The sequence below is a fragment of the Seriola aureovittata genome, chromosome 15 (assembly GCF_021018895.1).
Source record: "Seriola aureovittata isolate HTS-2021-v1 ecotype China chromosome 15, ASM2101889v1, whole genome shotgun sequence".
NCBI lineage: Eukaryota > Metazoa > Chordata > Actinopteri > Carangiformes > Carangidae > Seriola > Seriola aureovittata.
The window spans coordinates 6,725,094-6,742,923 of record NC_079378.1 but is presented as its reverse complement, the minus strand read 5'-3'; the positions used below and the strand labels follow the sequence as shown (position 1 = coordinate 6,742,923).

The following is a 17,830-nucleotide window of genomic DNA, read 5'->3' as shown; positions in this document are numbered from 1 at the left end:
GCTCGGATGTTTCTGTGAAGTCCTGCTAGTTCCCACGTTTTAACCAAAAACACAGACAGATGCAAACCTGTACTACATCATCCTCCTCTGCAGCCAATTTACTGTCACTGATATAGTATCAAGAGAGTTCGTAATCACATTAAACTTTATTTAAATTTTATCCATGATCAAAAGGTCTCCAAAAATACTAAATATGTCAGGGAATAATACTATAAATAATAAAGGGAATACTACTAATACTATATACTGAATGTCAGGAAAAAGACAGAATCTCTCATTTAATGCAGTGCTGCATCCATAAATATATATGCAATGTTCTCAAATGTTCTCATGGATAAAATGTTTTATCTACTTTTGAAACTAGTTAAGAAGAAGTGAAGGAAAATATAGGAAACATTAGCTTTCAAGTGGTTAATAAAACCAGCCGTAAAGCAGTTGTAATATGAAATAATAGAAATGTAATATTGGCACAGCAGACATATAATTTATAGGCAGTAATCAGGCTAATGATACCCCCCCATATTACCCGGTAGTTTGGTAAATGTCTTCACAATTCAATGCTAATCTGCTATTACAGCTAATATTAACCATAAGCTTAAGCCATAAGCACCACACAGTCTGAGAAACAAACCAGAAGTGAAATCAGCCCTTGCAAATGCACCAGACACTTGACAGTAATGAAGTAAAGGCTTTCTTCCATCTGGAAGCTGCATTAAAGGTCTGTCTTACGGTTCCTAATCCCACCTCAGCCAGAGCTGAGCACGCCCACACCACCCAGCTCCAGTGATGAAGAGATTACACATACACATATATAAGATATCAAAGGCCGTCCGCGTCCCTAGCCCAAATAAAGATCTGTTCCCATGAACAAATCCGTCAGGGAAAGAACACCAAAGCATGATTCAAGTGAAATATTGCTCGAAGGCATTGAAAGATCGTCTAGTAAAAGAGGGTTATGAGGGTTATGAGTGTTTTAGCAGTTGAGACCCTGTAGACGCAGCACTTCAGTGGATAATTACCATCTTCTGGAAAGTTTTGTTCATCCAGGGGGCGTCCATGGGTGGGATACTGATTATCTATCAATCATGAAATCCCACAGAAAAAAATAGCCACATACTACTACTACGTCCTGCAGTGTTAAATCATTCAAAACAGGATTGTAGACGCAAGAAATGATGTGGTGAATTTTACTGTAATCATCCCTTGATGGAGTGTAAATTGGATATACTGTATATAAAGGGGAAATCCCCCAGTCTCCTGTTACATGATTTTAACATTATTTTTAGATGTTGTGTCGCACCCTAAAAATAAGCTTACCAGTGTTGGGGTTCAGACTGAAGCGACCAGCACTGTTTCCCGTCTGGATTCTGTATGACACCCGGCCATTTTCACCTTCATCTGCATCTCGAGCCATCACGTACAAAATCACAAACCTGTCAATAAAGACACAAATCATAATGTTCAAGCTTGGAGCCATGAAAGTAGATTTCTGTGTCGTCTGATGACTGAAAGCTGTCAAAGTCATGACTGAAATGTGCACGAAGGTACAGTCCGACACGCCACTCACCCCACAGGCTGGTCCTCCATGACACTGACCGCAGACGGAGAGCTGAAGACCGGAGCGTTGTCGTTTTCGTCCGTCACAAACACCCGGGCAGTGACCGAACCCCAGCGCCTCTGAGAGGGATCCACTGCCTGATCCGTGGCCCGCACCACGAGGTAGAGGGAGGGTGTGGACTCACGGTCTAACTTCTGCCCCAGGGTCAGGACTCCGCTGGAGGGGTCAAGGATCAAGAGGTCAGGCGTGTCAGGCCAGTGGTGCTCGATGGAGTAACGCAGCTCGCTGTTGGGTCCACTGCCGTCCTACAAACAAGAAAGCACGTGACTTAGAAGAATTTTTGATCCAGCAGAAAAAAAGGAAAAAGTAAATAGTTGTAAATAATGTAAATAACAGATAAATAATTTCAGTTTCCCACCTGATCCACAGCCTGGAAGGTGTATATGGAAGCCCCTGGCTCCATGTTCTCTGGGACCACGATGGTAACAGGGTCTTCTGTGAACTGGGGGGCGTGGTCATTGCTATCCTGCACGTTGATATCCAGGTGCACCAGGTGGCTGCTGGGAAACGCCTGGGAGAAGTCGGACACCTCGATGTGCAGAGTGTACCTCGACCCCTTCTCGAAGTCGAGCTCGCGCACCAGGTATACATCACCCTTTAAACGGTCCACCATGAAGGTCCCATCCCGGTCCGTGCCCCCTACTACCAGGTAGGTCACCTGGCCTTCCAGTATAGCAGAGTCATGCTTGTCATGCGGGCGGACGCTGCCAATGATGGAGCCCGGGTCGACCCCTTCCACTGTGTTCAGGGTCATTGAGAGGATGTTGGGCTTGGGGCTGGACTTGGAGGAGCTGAGAACCTGAAGGAAAAGAAACCAGGGTCAGAATCAGTGGGAAATCACTTGAATAAATCATGATGATTCAGATTGTGTCATGCAAGTAATCAATAACAAAATTTGTACAATGAAGTGACTGTGACATCCTTGTCTTTAATCGTCCCTGTGTCCCACAACAGACTGAAAGAGCCCAGTGAAAACATTTCAGTCTATATATACTGTATATAAATAGTATTATTGTAACCAAGCATAGGAAAAAAAGTGTCAAGGCGAGTGCTGTGCTGTTCATGTTACTGGATCTTATTTCCTTTGGTATTCTGCAGACAATGCAGCTATATGGCTCTCACCCGAGCCCATCCCTAAACATAGCCTTGGGCTGTAGTCTGTGTCTGTTTTGTTGTTATTACCATAATAACCCTCACAGGCATTTTCATTGTGCATGAAGGCATTATGTTCAATTCTTCCCGTAAATATCTCGACACTGTGGCATTCTGGCTTCAAGATGAGACAGGATTTGCGATCTGTGTCAAAATAATGAAGGGTGTGATGGGAGGGAAAAGTGTAAATATTCCAGTTGAAATAATGCAGAGCAAGAAGTGCAGCGCTCCATCTGCAGCAGTGTGGTCAGATAGGAAACAAACACGTGCCAAGGGCCTTTCGCCACTTTGAGCAAGTTTCAGGGTTCAGTGTTGCTCTGGGACAGATCAAAAGAGCTCGAGAGACAGCAAACATAAGCAGATTTGGTCTGGTTTCATCATCAAAAAAAAAAAAAAAAATCCATGCACACACCACACTTTGCTTTCGTTACCAGGATCTCTTGCAATGAATTGCATCTTTCTGATGTCTGTAGCAAGCGTGAATAGCAAGGATAAACTTAGAAGAAGAGGAAAATGTGTGGATGTGGATAGTTTAGCCTTATGTGCTGACTGACCCTATATGTGCAAACCTTTGCAGCTCAAACGTGCTACAGACCATATGTCAATGTTTGTGACTCCCTTTTTTTTTTCCTGACAAAAAGCTATTCAATTGAACCATGTTCTATTTTTTTCCCTCTGTGTTTCATTGTAGTGATGCAGCAAGCCAGTCACAGTCCACCTCAAAACAAAATGGGGCAGTGATTTTGAAATTCAAGTGAAATTCAGCCAGAACTGACTGCATTCACTTGCGGTTCGTGGTGTGTTTAATCTGCAAATGTTTTCATAAAAGCTGACAGGACTACAGGTTCGAGAAAGTCTTGATTTCTTCTAAAGTCATTTGCTCAAATACATCACAGAGTTTCAGCTATCTTGAATGTGATGCTTTACCAGGCGGTGCCAGAAACTGTACTACTTGTACTTTACCTTGGCTTTCCCCGAATGCCTTTTGCATATGAGCCAGCTAGCATGAGCACTGAAGTACTTGTGGTGTACAACAATATCCCTGTGTCTGATTTCACCCACAGCTATTTGAAATGTTATCTCAAAATCATTATGTGGGAATGTTACCTCATGAGAGTGTTTGAAATGTGCCGTTGCAGCGAGCGTGTCTTTGTGCGCGTACGTATCACTCCCTGCTACCGTATAGTGGTGTATTCCCTTTCTCTTTGTGCGATTTGATGCAGCTGGCTCTCATCAAATCTCATCTGGGAGCATTTGATTCCAAGGTGCCTGTTTCCCCTCTGTCTAATCTCAGTGTCGCACAAGGAGGGCGCGAGCAACATCTAAGGCGAGCGCTCCTGCGGTAATTAGCATCCTTTTCCTCTCTGAAATCACATCACATAAAAAACACTGAGCTAAAAGCTCCATAGTCAAAGCAAGCCACCACCCTTCTCTGGCTAAATGCCTTTGTGGCAGAACATTTTCTTTCCTGATGTCAAATTCCTGATATTGTATGTTGATATGCAGGATTGACCCTCCAAAAGAAAGTTCAGAACAATAACTCAGTCAAGACCAGCTTCCTCCTGCAGCTCGGGGTTTCTCACCTTGGGTTTTGGTTACCCTACTAACCTTTGGAGCAGGAAACGCACACTAGATTGGATAGATGATTTTGTTTGTACAGGCCCAGGTTCAGTTTCTCTCCTTCTCATATTTACCACTCTTCCAATTCCTCTGACAGTTATACTGTTCGCTTTGTGCACAGTTTGAGGAAATTACTCGCAGCAAGGAATGCAAAAGGACTGAGGTAATGTGTACATGTGACAGTTTCTGGCCTGGTCACCAAAATTGGCCTTTGTTTAAAATTGTCGAGTGTCTTAGAAATGTTTCTGAGAGGCAAGAAAATGTGCATGCAGCTGTAGGTTGGAAAATGTACAGATTATGTTTACCTGTATACGCAGCTGGCAGGTGGAGCTGAGGCCTGGTGTGCCGTGGTCAGCGGCAGTCACAGTGAAGACGTATTCGGCTCGCTCTGTCGACCTCAGAGGGGAGGCGGTTCGCAGCTCGCCGCTGGTCGGGTTGAGGGAGAAGCGTTCTGCTCTGGGGCCTTCAGAGGATGAAACAGAGAAGGATGTCAGCTCAAAGTAAAAGTAATGATGATGAAACACTGTATAACAATTGGATAATGTGAATGTTGAAATGTGTGAAAGTGTAGGAGGAATTTACAACACTCACCTGATAAAGAGTAGTATATGGTCCCATTCTCTCCCTCGTCTGGGTCTTTGGCCAACACTGTCCCTAAGACTGTCCCAGATGGAAGCCCCTCCATCACCTACAATCGAGAAGCATTGTTATTCATATTAGCCTCTTATATATTCCTTATATTCCTCTGATAACGCGAAAGGAAACACATTGGTGCACATACATAATAGGATCAGACTTAAGAGTCTTCAAAAATGAAAGCTAACTTTGAGAAACTGTTATTTATTGGTAAATACGTATTGCAAAAATCACAAGGTATTAGTGAAGGCATTTGGGAGTGAAAGTCACAAAACATATTGCTGCTGAGCTTTTGTGTATAGGTGCACAGAAATCACGCTGAAACCCGCTGCAAGTTATGTTCATCATTATATACTGTGATATTCATCTTCCCCTCACCCGATCTACCTAATCTCCCTTCATTCTCACCTGAAGGAGCAGCTCCGTTTCTGGCCTGGCATGAGCGAAGCTGGGGGCGTGGTCATTTTCATCCAGCACAGTGATATGAGCGGTGCCGGTGGCGCTGCGAGGCGGTGTACCCCCATCCTGTACGACCACGACAAGCTGGTAACTGGACTGCTGCTCTCTGTCCAGGGCGAGGCGGGTGCTGATCTCACCTGAACACAATTTGAGTGAAGGCCTCAGCTTGGATTACTTGCAATAGTTAGGGAATAATTACCATGTTAATTTAAGTGACAAACAGCAAGTCATTAATTCATTAAAAGGAAATCCTGCTGGTATTAGTGCTGCTTATTGAGCACATTTAACTACATTAATTACATGTAATCCTGCTGCTCTTAAATCCTATTAAAAAAGATAAGTCAACGTGTTTATCTTCACCTGTTTGGGAGTTGATCTGAAAGTGTCTGTCAGTGTGCAGCAGCCTGTAGGTCAGTCGAGCATTTAGTCCTGCATCTCTGTCTGTCGCAGACACCCTGCCAAAGCCTGTTCCGGCCAGCAGGTTCTCTCTGACAGCCAGGAACACCCTCTCCTGGCTCAGTCTGGGAGAATTGTCATTCTCATCCGTCACTGTCACCCTGACAGTCGCACTGCCGGTTCTCCCCGCCCCTCCTGGGCCTGAGGTGGCCAGGACCGTCAGCAGATACATGTCTTTGACCTCACGGTCCAGAGAGCTACGAACAAACAGCCACCCACTATCTGGCATGATGCCAAACCCGGCAGCGTCACCATCAGGCCTAAGGCGGTAGGAAATGGAGGAGGAGGAAGAAGATGAGGAAGAGCTTCCCCCGTTCCCAGAAGCCTCTCTGTTGAGTGCTCGAACCTGGAGGAAACGTGTGTTGAGAGGTGTGTTTTCCCGTAGCTCCACTCGGTAAGTCAGGGTGTCAAAGTTGGGGCCTTGTGCGTCTTGTGCTTGGATGTGGACCACAAGGGTGAAGGTGGAGCTGAGCTGAGGCGCTCCACCATCCTTGGCAACCACCTGAAGGTCATAGCGAGGGACATTTTCGTATGACAGACTCCCAATCAGACGCACCTCCCCGCTTCCCCGGTCAACACCAAACGTCCTCTGGCCACTGCTGCCTGCTGCCCCAGCAGAGACCAGGTCGAAGCTGAGCTGACCGTTATGACCAGAATCCTTGTCGCTGGCCTGAATGCGATAGATAACAGTCCCCATTTTGGTGATCTCGGGTAGAAGAAGGGACTCTGACGAGGAGGGGAGGAAGGTGGGGGCATTGTCATTGACGTCCGAAATGGTTATGTGTACCCGGCTGGTTCCGTACGCTGGAGGAGAGCCAGAGCGTGCCTGGATTTCCAGGTCAAGACTGGTGCAGGTCTCATGGTCCAAAGGAAGGGCTGTACGAATGGTACCGGAGGCACTGTCCACTGTGAAGTAGCCATCAGGGTCTCCAGAAGAGATGGAGTAGAAGATATCCTTAGAGACACCTAAAGGAAGACAACAGTAAAAAAAAGCATGTTACAATTTCCCAGAATGCTTGGTATTCAAGTTACATTTGAGAAGCTGGAAGCAGCAAATCTTTGACATTTCTGTCAATAAATGACTAAAAAATCTTTTTAAAAATCTACTTAAGGTTTCACCACTAAACAGGACTGAAAGTGATGAGAGACTGTTGATTTCCCACTCCACTTCTTTTAAGTGAATATATACCCAGCACATAAAACATTCACATGACAGATCCAAACCCAATTTTAGTACACAGGGATGTGGTGTATTTATTTCAGCTCATATCTCATGTAAGTGTTAATGAAGGACTGGGCGAGGGTCTGGATTCATTGAAAGCCTCGTACTGCCACACAGACAGAGATAAGTGTGCTTCTGTCCACTACACCACTGAGAACACTCCATTCTTACTCCCACTCAGACTTGTAGCACCATCCAAATCCATTTCTCCATCACTAATAGCGGGAGAATATAAAGGTCCAGCCACAGTGAAAATAATCCGCAGTAAAGCACATGCTGTGTGATGGATGTGATTTCTTAATGGAGTGCATGCTCTTGTTGCTTGCGTATTTGTACTGGTGAGAGGTAAATCATCGTGTACTCTCCAGCCCATTAGTGCATTTCTGTCCTGGTACTTGTCAGAAAGATGGAAACAGGTAAGTCACATAAAACAGGTTCCCAGTGGTGAGGTATGTGAAGTCAAATGATAAAAGCAAACATGCAATGACTAAAGGGAGTGCAGACACAGACATACAGTAATGTAAAGAAGAAAAAAAAATAGAGAGGACATGAGTGTACAGGTGTCCTCCTCACCTGTCTTGGTGGCAGCGCGGACCACTCCCACCGCCGTCCCTCTGAGAACGTCCTCGGTCACGGTGAAGAAATACTGCGCCTGCTCAAACACGGGAGACGCCACCGAGCCTCCCACCACGCTCACGTTCACCCTGGCATTGACTGGCGCCGTCAGACCACCACCGTCTTCAGCTGATATCACCATGGAGATTACTGTGTTGGCTTTGCCATGGAGCGAGCGAGAGAGAGAAATTACACCTGCAGAGGATAGAGATAAAGAGAAGAAATTTTACTCTATATCCACTCATTTTTTTTAAATGTTCCATGAGTTTGAAATGTTCCAAAGTGGACACAAAGGTCGAGAGCACTAACTACAGAAAACAGATCTGAGGTTTTTAAAGGCTTTAGCCAAACTGTATAACAGACACAAAGATTGTAAAATCTTAACAGACCTTAGAAAATTTAAAAAAACATTTAGATCCTGCACTCGATGTCTGGACCATCTGAAGAGCACATGAAAACACAGAATCTACAAACACAATTTGTTCTTGTCTCTTCTTCAGCTCTGTTCTTCATTTATACTAAGGAGCTAGATTTATTAATTAATGATGAATTACATGAATTTAAATATGTGATTTAAACGTCGCTAAACAACTTTGAATCACATGAGTTCCTTTAGAGTTAGGGGCTGCTGTGCTAAGCTATGAGCGAGCTTTTAGAGAGACTAGTTTTGTGGCTTTTCTTCTCTCCAGTATTATCTAAGACTTTAGCTACTGACTTATTTATGTCATATAACAAAGTCAGTTACTAAACTGATTTTTCAATTCAACGAAACATGAGAAATTTGGTTTAGCTAAAGCTGGTTGCCTCAGCAGCTAGCCTCAACTAGCTAAAAAGCATTTACTGCAATTTGGTTTGCAAATGTTCTGTTTTTTTCATGTTTGTTTGTTTTGCTATTTTTTGAACAAACATGACACACACACACACACACGCACACACACATACACACACACACACACACGCACACACACACACACACGCACACACACACACACCTGTGTCCTTGTTGAGGGTAAAGAAAGTGGAGCCTCCTCCAGGTACCGTGCGGTAGGTCACCCTGCCGTTTTCCCCAGCATCAGGGTCATTGGCTGTTACCTTGACGACGGAGGTTCCTGGGGCGCTATGGGTACTGAGACTGACTGTGTAGAGGACTGGATAAAAGGTGGGCCGGTTGTCATTAATATCCACCACTGAGACATGCACACGGACTACTGAGCTCAGACCACCCTGAAAAAGAAAAAAATTTTGAATTAGATTTGATTCAAGATTTTTTTATTAGAATAAGTCAGTACGCAGGGTCACAGCAGCTGGCTAATGCTGAAATGATATCATGGACCTTTACTGACTACACTATTGAAATAAAAGGCGGCTAAATCATAAGAGTGGACATTTAAATCACATCCTTCCTCCCTTCCCACACAGTATATCCCCAAAGACAACATTGAATTTGTTGTCTTTCCCTTGGTGACAGTGACAGTCCAGGACTTTCATGTTTTGAAACCATGACAATAGATTTATGTCACACTGTAAAGACGAAGCAGCTGTAACGGAAGACAGAAAGATGAGTTCTCTGGTGAAGATCTCTGAAATATGGAGCCAACCAACCGCTCTATGCATTTGTCAGCGAGTTGAAGAGTTTGCACTCATTACGCCGCATCTGTGGGCTTTAGTTTTACAAGACCATTAAAAACAGGGATAGTCGAGACGAAGAGAACAGACACCAGCTGGCTCAAGTGGGGAATGTGCTGGGGCTGCAAAGGAAGAAGCATTGTGGGGGTTGGATGGTAAATTATAGACCTGAATTTAATCTTTACCTGAACAGAGCTAAACAAAGAAAATGAGAATGAGAACACTACCACTACAATGACTTATAATAGTACATGTGTAGCAATGGCTATGTATCCATTTCTTTATGCAACCCAACTATACACAAGAGAGAGAACGCTTTATTGAATTTATTTAAGTGCATCTATTGTGATTAATTGATGCTTTAAATGTGCATGGGTCTATTGGGATGATCCTAGAACAAAGACAGTGTAAATGTGGTCAGGTAAGGAATCATATTTAACTTTAATAGTATTATCCTATAGCAAAAGGTAATTTAAACAGACTGTTAAAATGGATCTGTTTCCCTACTTCTTTACTTTTTTCCTCCATGCACTCCTTCTGTTTTCCTCTGATTGCTTTGCCATGCTGTTGCAGTTCCCCTTGATATTTTTTGAAGACACTGGGTACAGGACAGGATGCTGTCATCTTCAAACATATCCTGAATGTGTCTTTGATCAGATTTATTTTCCTGCAGCTGTACACATCTTTAATTTGCTTTCAGCCTGAGGCTTTGATAAGATGGAGCATTACACACACACAGTGGCCAAAGTGTTTGGTCACGGATTAACTTCAGTCTAGTTTGACGTTTCGGTCACCTTCAGAAATTTATGGCTATAGCTTAATATTTATCATGCACACATAAAAGGGGTATTGATGCTCTCATACTATAGTTTAAGGTAGAAGTGTTCTTACACCATCCGTTGCAGTGACAGTCAACTCAAATTTGTCCAGTCCCTCATCCCGGTCTAGAGCAGTGCTGGTGCACAGCTGACCTGTCTCCTTGTCTAGGGTGAAGTGTGTTGGCACCACACTTCCAGAGCCCGAGCCCAGAGTGTAGGATATGGCACCAAAGGAGCCCCGATCCTCATCTGTGGCTGACACCTGAGTGAAAAGAGGCATGAGGTAAGTGGACGGTCCAGAGGTATCAAACAGCCTGTGAGACATAAGGATCACATAAACACACAGAGCTGGTTCCAAAATCTGCGTGAAAGAAAACCTACACGTGTCATGATTATTATATACGAGCAAAGGGCCTTTCTGTTATCACAATAATGTCCCATAATACAGTCACCTCACAAGCCCATACATCTGCACTTGTCCAAATATCACACACCATAGCAGAACTTGTTATGATTTCCAGAGCACTATAAAAAAAAAAAAAAAAAAAAAGACAAGCATCTGTGAGAGCAATTCACTTCTTTAGATCACATACAGTGTGTAAAAACAAAAAAAGGATAGATCTCCCCCGTGGTGTGTTGGCAAAGGGAACAGGTGGTGGATACACAGGGAGGGAACTGACAGGTAACCTTTAGTAAAGGCGGAGAGGAGAGTGTTGACAGAGGTTGCGAGCCTGGTTCAGAGGTCAAGAGAGACACTTTAATGAATGTCGGAAGGTCAAGTGACATGAACCGGTTTTCAGCCGACATTTAAATGAGATACAGACTTATCTTACCCAGACTGTTAGAGCCATGTGCCTCCATTTTTCTCTTACAACTGACTTCAAACTGTTCACACAAAGACAGAGTTCCTGACCTAATCTTTGACCCATTACGTCTCATCCTAACATCCTACTTTCTGCTTCACATGCACAAAAACACACCCATACAAATATACAATGTATAATTGCATTGTAAAATTTCCTTGTAAAACACAAAAAGGGAAATGTCCTCTGGTGCTCTGTGCTCCTGCCCCTGACTGAAGTTTTACACTGGTCCATAACATTGTTTGGTGGCGTTTATGGTGCTTGTTTTAAGTAGCAGTCTACCTCAGATCTCGAAAAACCTTGAAAGCGAGCCAAGATCCAGGAGACCTTGTGAGATGACCGGCTCCTGTGTCATACAGTCTCTTCTCATACGGCAACAGTAAGATATCTGAAGTGTTTGATTTCACAATGACAAAAGACATTTTGTTTATGACGTTTTAATGACCAAAGAAGGATATTCCTTTGTGTCCGAATGAAATACGATACGATGCTATAATAGTAAACTATTGAGGCCAAGGTGAGGTATGTGAGACTTATTTTAATAGGATAACTATACGAAATGACTACAATGACTATAGGATCAATATTGTTATTATCAAAATCTCACTTGGTTTACATTTTCAACAGTAGCACCCAATATTCTTATGTAATATCATCGTACAGTTTAAAGTGCACGCTCTTCCACATCCGTTGTCGTATCGTGTTTTCCACCCTTCAACTTCTCAAAAAAGGGTTTAAATTGAAAAAGGGAAGAGACACATTTCTTGTGTCTACGCTTGTCGCTTAATGATTTCATCATACGCCTGAATCTTACATCTGAACTCGCCCTGGCCCTGAACCCCACAGAGCACAGGACCACCGTAGCAGACATCCGGCAACAACCCTCTTTCCGTCCCACCAACACATGTCTTCACCATTACATTTACCTACTGGCTATAGACAGACAGAGAGAAATACCACCACCTTGACTCATACTGTTGGTCCTATAGGACATTAAAACATGGGATTATTAGAGCAGCACTTTCTGGGTTTGTAGTCGCAGTGTTACCCTGGCTCGACGGTTGTGGTCGCGGAGGGGGGTCAAACTGTGCCGCTTGCTTTGGTCAGTGTTTACAGCTGGGGGTTTTAGATCATTGCTGGGACTTCCTGTAGAGTACAGTGCTCAAACTGACACTATCTTTGGGATCTGGGCTCATGTCTGGGTGTTCCTCATATCTTTCTGGCTGGTCTGTGATGGATTAGCCAACTGTGGTGATGATAGCTGGATGAACACGTACATGATCTCTCTCGCATACACATACACAGACACTCACATATATGATGACCCCATCCTTTTCACTAAATCTAATTAAAGCGATTTAAACATCCATGACCGCCCACCTGGTCACAGGGTGACTTCATCGAAACAAAAGTCTGTAGATCACAAAGGCGTGGAGGGAAAGTTTGGTCTACCATGGATAAAGAAGCAAATGAGACATGACTGCGTTTGTTAGGTTTATATGAAATACAGGCGTTGGACATACAGGTAGTTTTGAATGGAGGCTTGGACTGGAAAGGACTTGCATTCAGGCTGGGAAACAAGAAGAGCAGGTCATTGATTCTCCACACGCTCTAAAAATTCAAAAAACCCTCAACATTATGGATTCCTCATGCTGGAAAAAATATGCAATACAAACACAAGGAGGGTCCACAGTAAGAAAATGTCTACTTGGAAACATTTGGAGCTATAAAATAAAAACTTTAATGATTTGGGTTTTCCTGCTGCAACATATTGCACACAGTACAGAGGTTATGTAGTTCCAGGCAAAAAAAAATTGCAGAGTGACAAAACAGAGACAGAGACAAAACTCTGTGGATGAAATACATGACAGTTTTGTCAGAGCACAACAGTTTGAAATGTGTAGCAGAAGAAAATCACATCAAACCTCCTGAAGACAGGAGCTTGTAAGGATCAACTCTGTCATCAGTACATTTCCCACCTGTCAATCCATCTGACAGTAAAGCACCAATGTTCAGTTTCCACTGCACAGGCCAGCCGGTTGGATCAAACTGACATGCCGATTCTGATACCCAAAACTCCTCTCTCAATTTGTTGCCCTGTTCTGCACTTAGAGCACGCATCTCATCAATAAAATAAAAAGTAGCACAGCTCTGAAGCCTGCGAGGTAATCTAGTAAACACACACACACACTCGACGTGTCTTCTTAAATCAAGAGATCTGGTGGGCCAGACGAGGGTGTTTGCCAGGGAGAATTTCCTCCCACGCTGGATCTTGTTCCCTCATCTGTGACGGACCAGCCAGCCCTGGGCTCTGCACACCTATTCCTCATCGTACTCCTCCGGAGGTGTCCCGCTGTGATAAACATACTACATAGCAACACAAACACAGACAGCAGCCCATACCTGTCAACATCTAAGTCTCTGTTGCTCTTAAGCATGCAGCCTGCTCGCATTGTGCTTGTGATATTTGTGGTTATAACTCCATATGGCTGTTCCACTTTTACACAGATTTTTGGATGAGGGTGCATTGTCGGTAGCAGGGTGGTCTAGTTGTTACAAGGCCTGTTCTTTAGCTGAAAAGTCAAAAGTTTGGTCTGGTTGGTTTTTGTAATGCTCTAGAGCAAGACACCAAACCTCGTAAGTGCCTCATTACCCACAGTTAAAGTTGTCTTGGATGACGCAGCATTTTACAGATATGAGCCGTAGAAAATAAAAAGAAATTCTTATCCTATTGTGGTCAATATTATATTAAAGTACCATAATGGCGGTTTTGCAAGTTGATTTCCATGTGTTATTGGAATGAACTGAAACTAATGGCTGTCTGGAAGGTGGCAAATGTAGCAATGCTACACAATTTATAGTTAATGGGCTAAAACTTGCAAAACCACCAATGTGGTTCTTTTGCTAGGGTGCGCTGATATCTCACCTGACGCCACTAAAGTGTGTGTGGAGAAAACATCGGGTAAACATGGCGTGGAGTGGAGCAGACCAAAGGTAACAAAGTGATTAAGGTTACTAAAACGATCAGTTAATTTTCTCCAGGGCAATCAGCTGTAGCATCTGAAAAGTGAGGTCATATCTGTATCAGTTTGCTGTGATGCATGATGCAAACTATGTGAGCACGTATTCAACTTATTTTTCAGCTTTTTGTTTGAACAGAGCTGCACACATTTTGCAGGAATATGGCACAAAAGTGTCTTCTTTGCCTGACTACTGACCGTGCATTTAAAGGGGCTATTTGTACGTTTTCTCTGCTGATGAACATGGTTTCTTGCCGGAAGTAGGTGATGAAGATTGTAGCTTGACAAGAGCTTCGGCCATTGTTGCGTTGACAAGACAGGAGGTTATAATACATCCTCTGAGCGGCGCTATGTCTTCAGAGCCGATTGGAGGCTAGAGAGGGTCGTTATTGGAAAGTGACGGACCAGGGCTAGCTGGTTAGCGTGCTAACTTCAGTAGAAGAAGAGATGTGATAGAGGCAAGAGTTAACATTGGCGTTGCTTTCCACTGCTTGAGACATCTCTTGGCGGGTAAAGGAATGAAGTTTGATGCTGAACTCGCTACATTTCTTCTAGACTGGTGAGTAAACAGCTGCTAATGCTAAATCTAGCCATGTTGCAATAGGAAAACTCCTTTAAAGCTGATCATCATTTTTAATATGCAGTATCTGAGGTACCAGCTGGGTAGTTTCCTTTTAAACTTTGATCGTGTGCTCTGGACTTTCTGAGCATTTATCAGTGGAAAAATCATCAGAACCCAACCCGCCTTTAAAATCTACTGCTTCAGTTAAGCGTCTGCCAACCATCTGAACTTGTAATACATGCAACATAAATTCATCCAGCATGCCTTTCATACAGTACCATGATTTACACACATTGCAGTTCATTGACCAGCTACAATATATCTGTGAAAAGACGCAGTGTAAGTCCTACACAGTACACGTCAGCCCAGTAAGGACTATGTGAAAAACAGTCAGGAAGAGCGTGCAGAGTATCGGATTCAGCCAGGACTCAGGCCTGGAGTTTTCTGCCCATAGAGAGCCATTCATCCCTGGCTGGGACAGAAGAGGAGCAATCACTCACTGGAGCATTAGCAAAGATCCAGACCTCATCACTCATTGGCCTCACAAACGCTCTCTCTCTTTCAGTCTCTTTGTCTCTCGTCCTTTCCACTTAGCCTTTCGCTGTCGTACGCTCCTACTGTCGCGAACTTTTGCTTTCAGATAGAGCGGATATCTCTCCGAGGGTCTACTTAGATCTCAAGACACACACCTAACCCCTTTCCTTTCTGCAACTCAACACTCGCCCACACTCATATATCAGTGGTATTTAATGCTGCACAGAAGGAGTGGCCTTCTGTCTGTGACATGGTGCAGATTAACCGGTATTGTCTAATGATACCAGCCGCCCAGCATTTATTGCACTGCTACCACTAGCTTTTATTTGCTTTTACTATCCTGGACTGTGCTTTTCCTGTTTTCTCCTTGTTTACTTTCTATTTCCTCTCTCTGTTTCACTATACTCACGGCTTTATCCCTCTTGCCGTACTGTATCTCCGCTCCCCTTTGCTCCCCTCTATTCTCATCTTCTCCAGATGTGGGCGCTGCTCCAGATAGGCCCCGCTGTTCCCTGCAGTTTGTCTCTGTAAAACATCAGTTAGTGTCAGAGGGAGATTGCGCAGAGATTCTCAGAGGCAGCTGCACTTGTGGACTTTTATGGCTTCTCATGAAAGAGAGGGAGAGGGAGATATTCTATAGGCTTTCACGGTGAAACCTGTAAAACACAGAGAGGTATACCGAACTAATCCACTTCTTCCTTCTGACTGTTGCCAGGCCTGAATGTTAATAAAGCAATCATCATCTCCGAGGTCAAACAGGCCAAGAAGAAGCCTATATTAATGCAAATGCAGGTCCACCACCAGTTGATTATGACTCATTTTTGTAGTTTTTGCCAGTTTCTGTTGGTTATAGTAACACCGCGCTCGCCAACGTGCTGACTTTGAAACTAGGGCTAGATATCGAAACTCAGTTCTATTTGAAATGGTACTGAATCTTAGTCTTGTTTACCAATTCTTTGATCAGATATTTCCTCTTTTAAATCATGATTTTGGTAATTTTACAATATTTTTTTAATCTTTTGCTTAATTTTTAAGATTGTTTTAAGATTGTTTCGCAAATCTGGGAGTTTGATTGTTTATCATGGCTGCTTATGTTTTCTTTCCCCATCTGACTAATTTTTAAGGATGTCACTACAATCCCAGATCTAAGAAATTAACTTGATGAGAACAATCTTATTATTATCGATATAAAAACAATGGCAGGAACTATGAAAATTAGACCCAAACTGTAATAAACCTGAATTATTCTTTAAAGCAGCGGCAATGACCATAAAAGAGCATGAGAACTGTGAAGCAAATGCATCGTTGCCGGATAATTGCACACAAGCTGAAGTTATTTACAACAAATGAAATTGTTTGGAAGTCTGGATTTGAAAGTAGTAACTGGTGTCAGGGTGTTGTACGGAGCTAAAACACTCATTTAACTTTGCTGCTCTTTTTCCACTGACACATTCCTTCACTCTCCAGTGAGCATGCATTCCTCGTATTAGGCATTCTCAAGTCTCCAAATCAATTTCTTCCTCACTGTTGCCAATGAGTTGAGGCACTGTGGGTACAATTAAGATATATGGCAGGAAGGGAGAGAAGGGAGGGGAAGGTGGAAGAGGGAATGAAAAAAAGGAGGGGTGGATGTGTGGGGGTTTGGCAAAGGAACAAAAGGCAGGGCTAATGATAACATGAGACCTTGAAATGGGAACGATGAGGACCAAGGCTTCATCTCGCGTCTTATTCCATCTCCATTCCTTCCTTGACCTCCCCCTTTCCATCTTTTTTTTTTTTTTTTAGCGTCTCCCCTCTTTTCTATCCTCTCCCTCGCTCGTTCTTTCAGCACCCTATTATGGCAAGTGCTTGTTGTCTTTCATGTGGAGTTCACGGCTGGAAATGATTAGGAACATCAAACCACTGAAGGGAAGAGAAGGAGAGGGAGGTGAAAGAGACGGAGCGGGAGAGATTGACTTCTATATTTGGAAGAAAGAATGCTAATATTATTAATGATCATAATAAAGGATGATGGCCACTGGAACTCTCTCTTTCTCTTTCTGTCTCCCGCAAATGTGAAAAATTGTGCACGAACACACACACACACACACACACACACACACACACACATATATACATATACAGCAGGATGGTCCACACTCAAAGCTAAACAGTAAACTATACCATAGAGTTACAGCTTTAGCCCATGGGGTTTAACGTGCAGACATGTGGTGTGTGTTAGGAAGTTTATCTTTGGGCTGCATCTCATGTTAAAGAACACAAGGCTTGGTTTCGCCCACGTTGGTTGAACAACACGCTGTCAGTCTCTGCGCCTGCTTATACTCGAGGCTTAGCAACAAAACAAAAGATGGACCTCAGCAGCAATCTGATACTCTGATTGCAGGCAACTTGCTTCGCCAGTCCCCCAGCAGCAAGTGGCAAGAGTGTGTGTGTTGCTTTGCTGAAATAAAACAGCCAAAAAAAAAAAAGGGACCAGGATTCTGTTTCGTAACAAGTCAAATCTGAGTCATGGGGGAGTCGAGATTAAGCCTAAGATCATCAAAAGTTTCCGAAGACCAAGCATGAACTATGTTGATTTTATAGAGCTCTAAAAGCGGTAATTTCTGCCATTAGTGAGGCTGGAACCAGT

At 43.5% G+C, this 17,830-nt stretch overlaps 1 protein-coding gene across 1 annotated transcript in view; it reads right to left on the bottom strand.

The window, feature by feature from the left end:
- Positions 1–17,830, bottom strand: part of dchs1b (dachsous cadherin-related 1b) — an 84,833-nt gene that overhangs the window by 11,393 nt on the left and 55,610 nt on the right. The window contains exons 5-14 of the mRNA XM_056396979.1: positions 10,296–10,484; positions 8,771–9,002; positions 7,737–7,973; positions 5,846–6,907; positions 5,435–5,622; positions 4,982–5,078; positions 4,696–4,853; positions 1,977–2,417; positions 1,568–1,863; positions 1,318–1,433 (exon numbers count right to left, since the gene is read on the bottom strand). Of these exons, the coding sequence (XP_056252954.1) occupies positions 1,318–1,433; positions 1,568–1,863; positions 1,977–2,417; positions 4,696–4,853; positions 4,982–5,078; positions 5,435–5,622; positions 5,846–6,907; positions 7,737–7,973; positions 8,771–9,002; positions 10,296–10,484 (3,016 nt within the window). The remainder of the gene's footprint in view (positions 1–1,317; positions 1,434–1,567; positions 1,864–1,976; positions 2,418–4,695; positions 4,854–4,981; positions 5,079–5,434; positions 5,623–5,845; positions 6,908–7,736; positions 7,974–8,770; positions 9,003–10,295; positions 10,485–17,830) is intronic.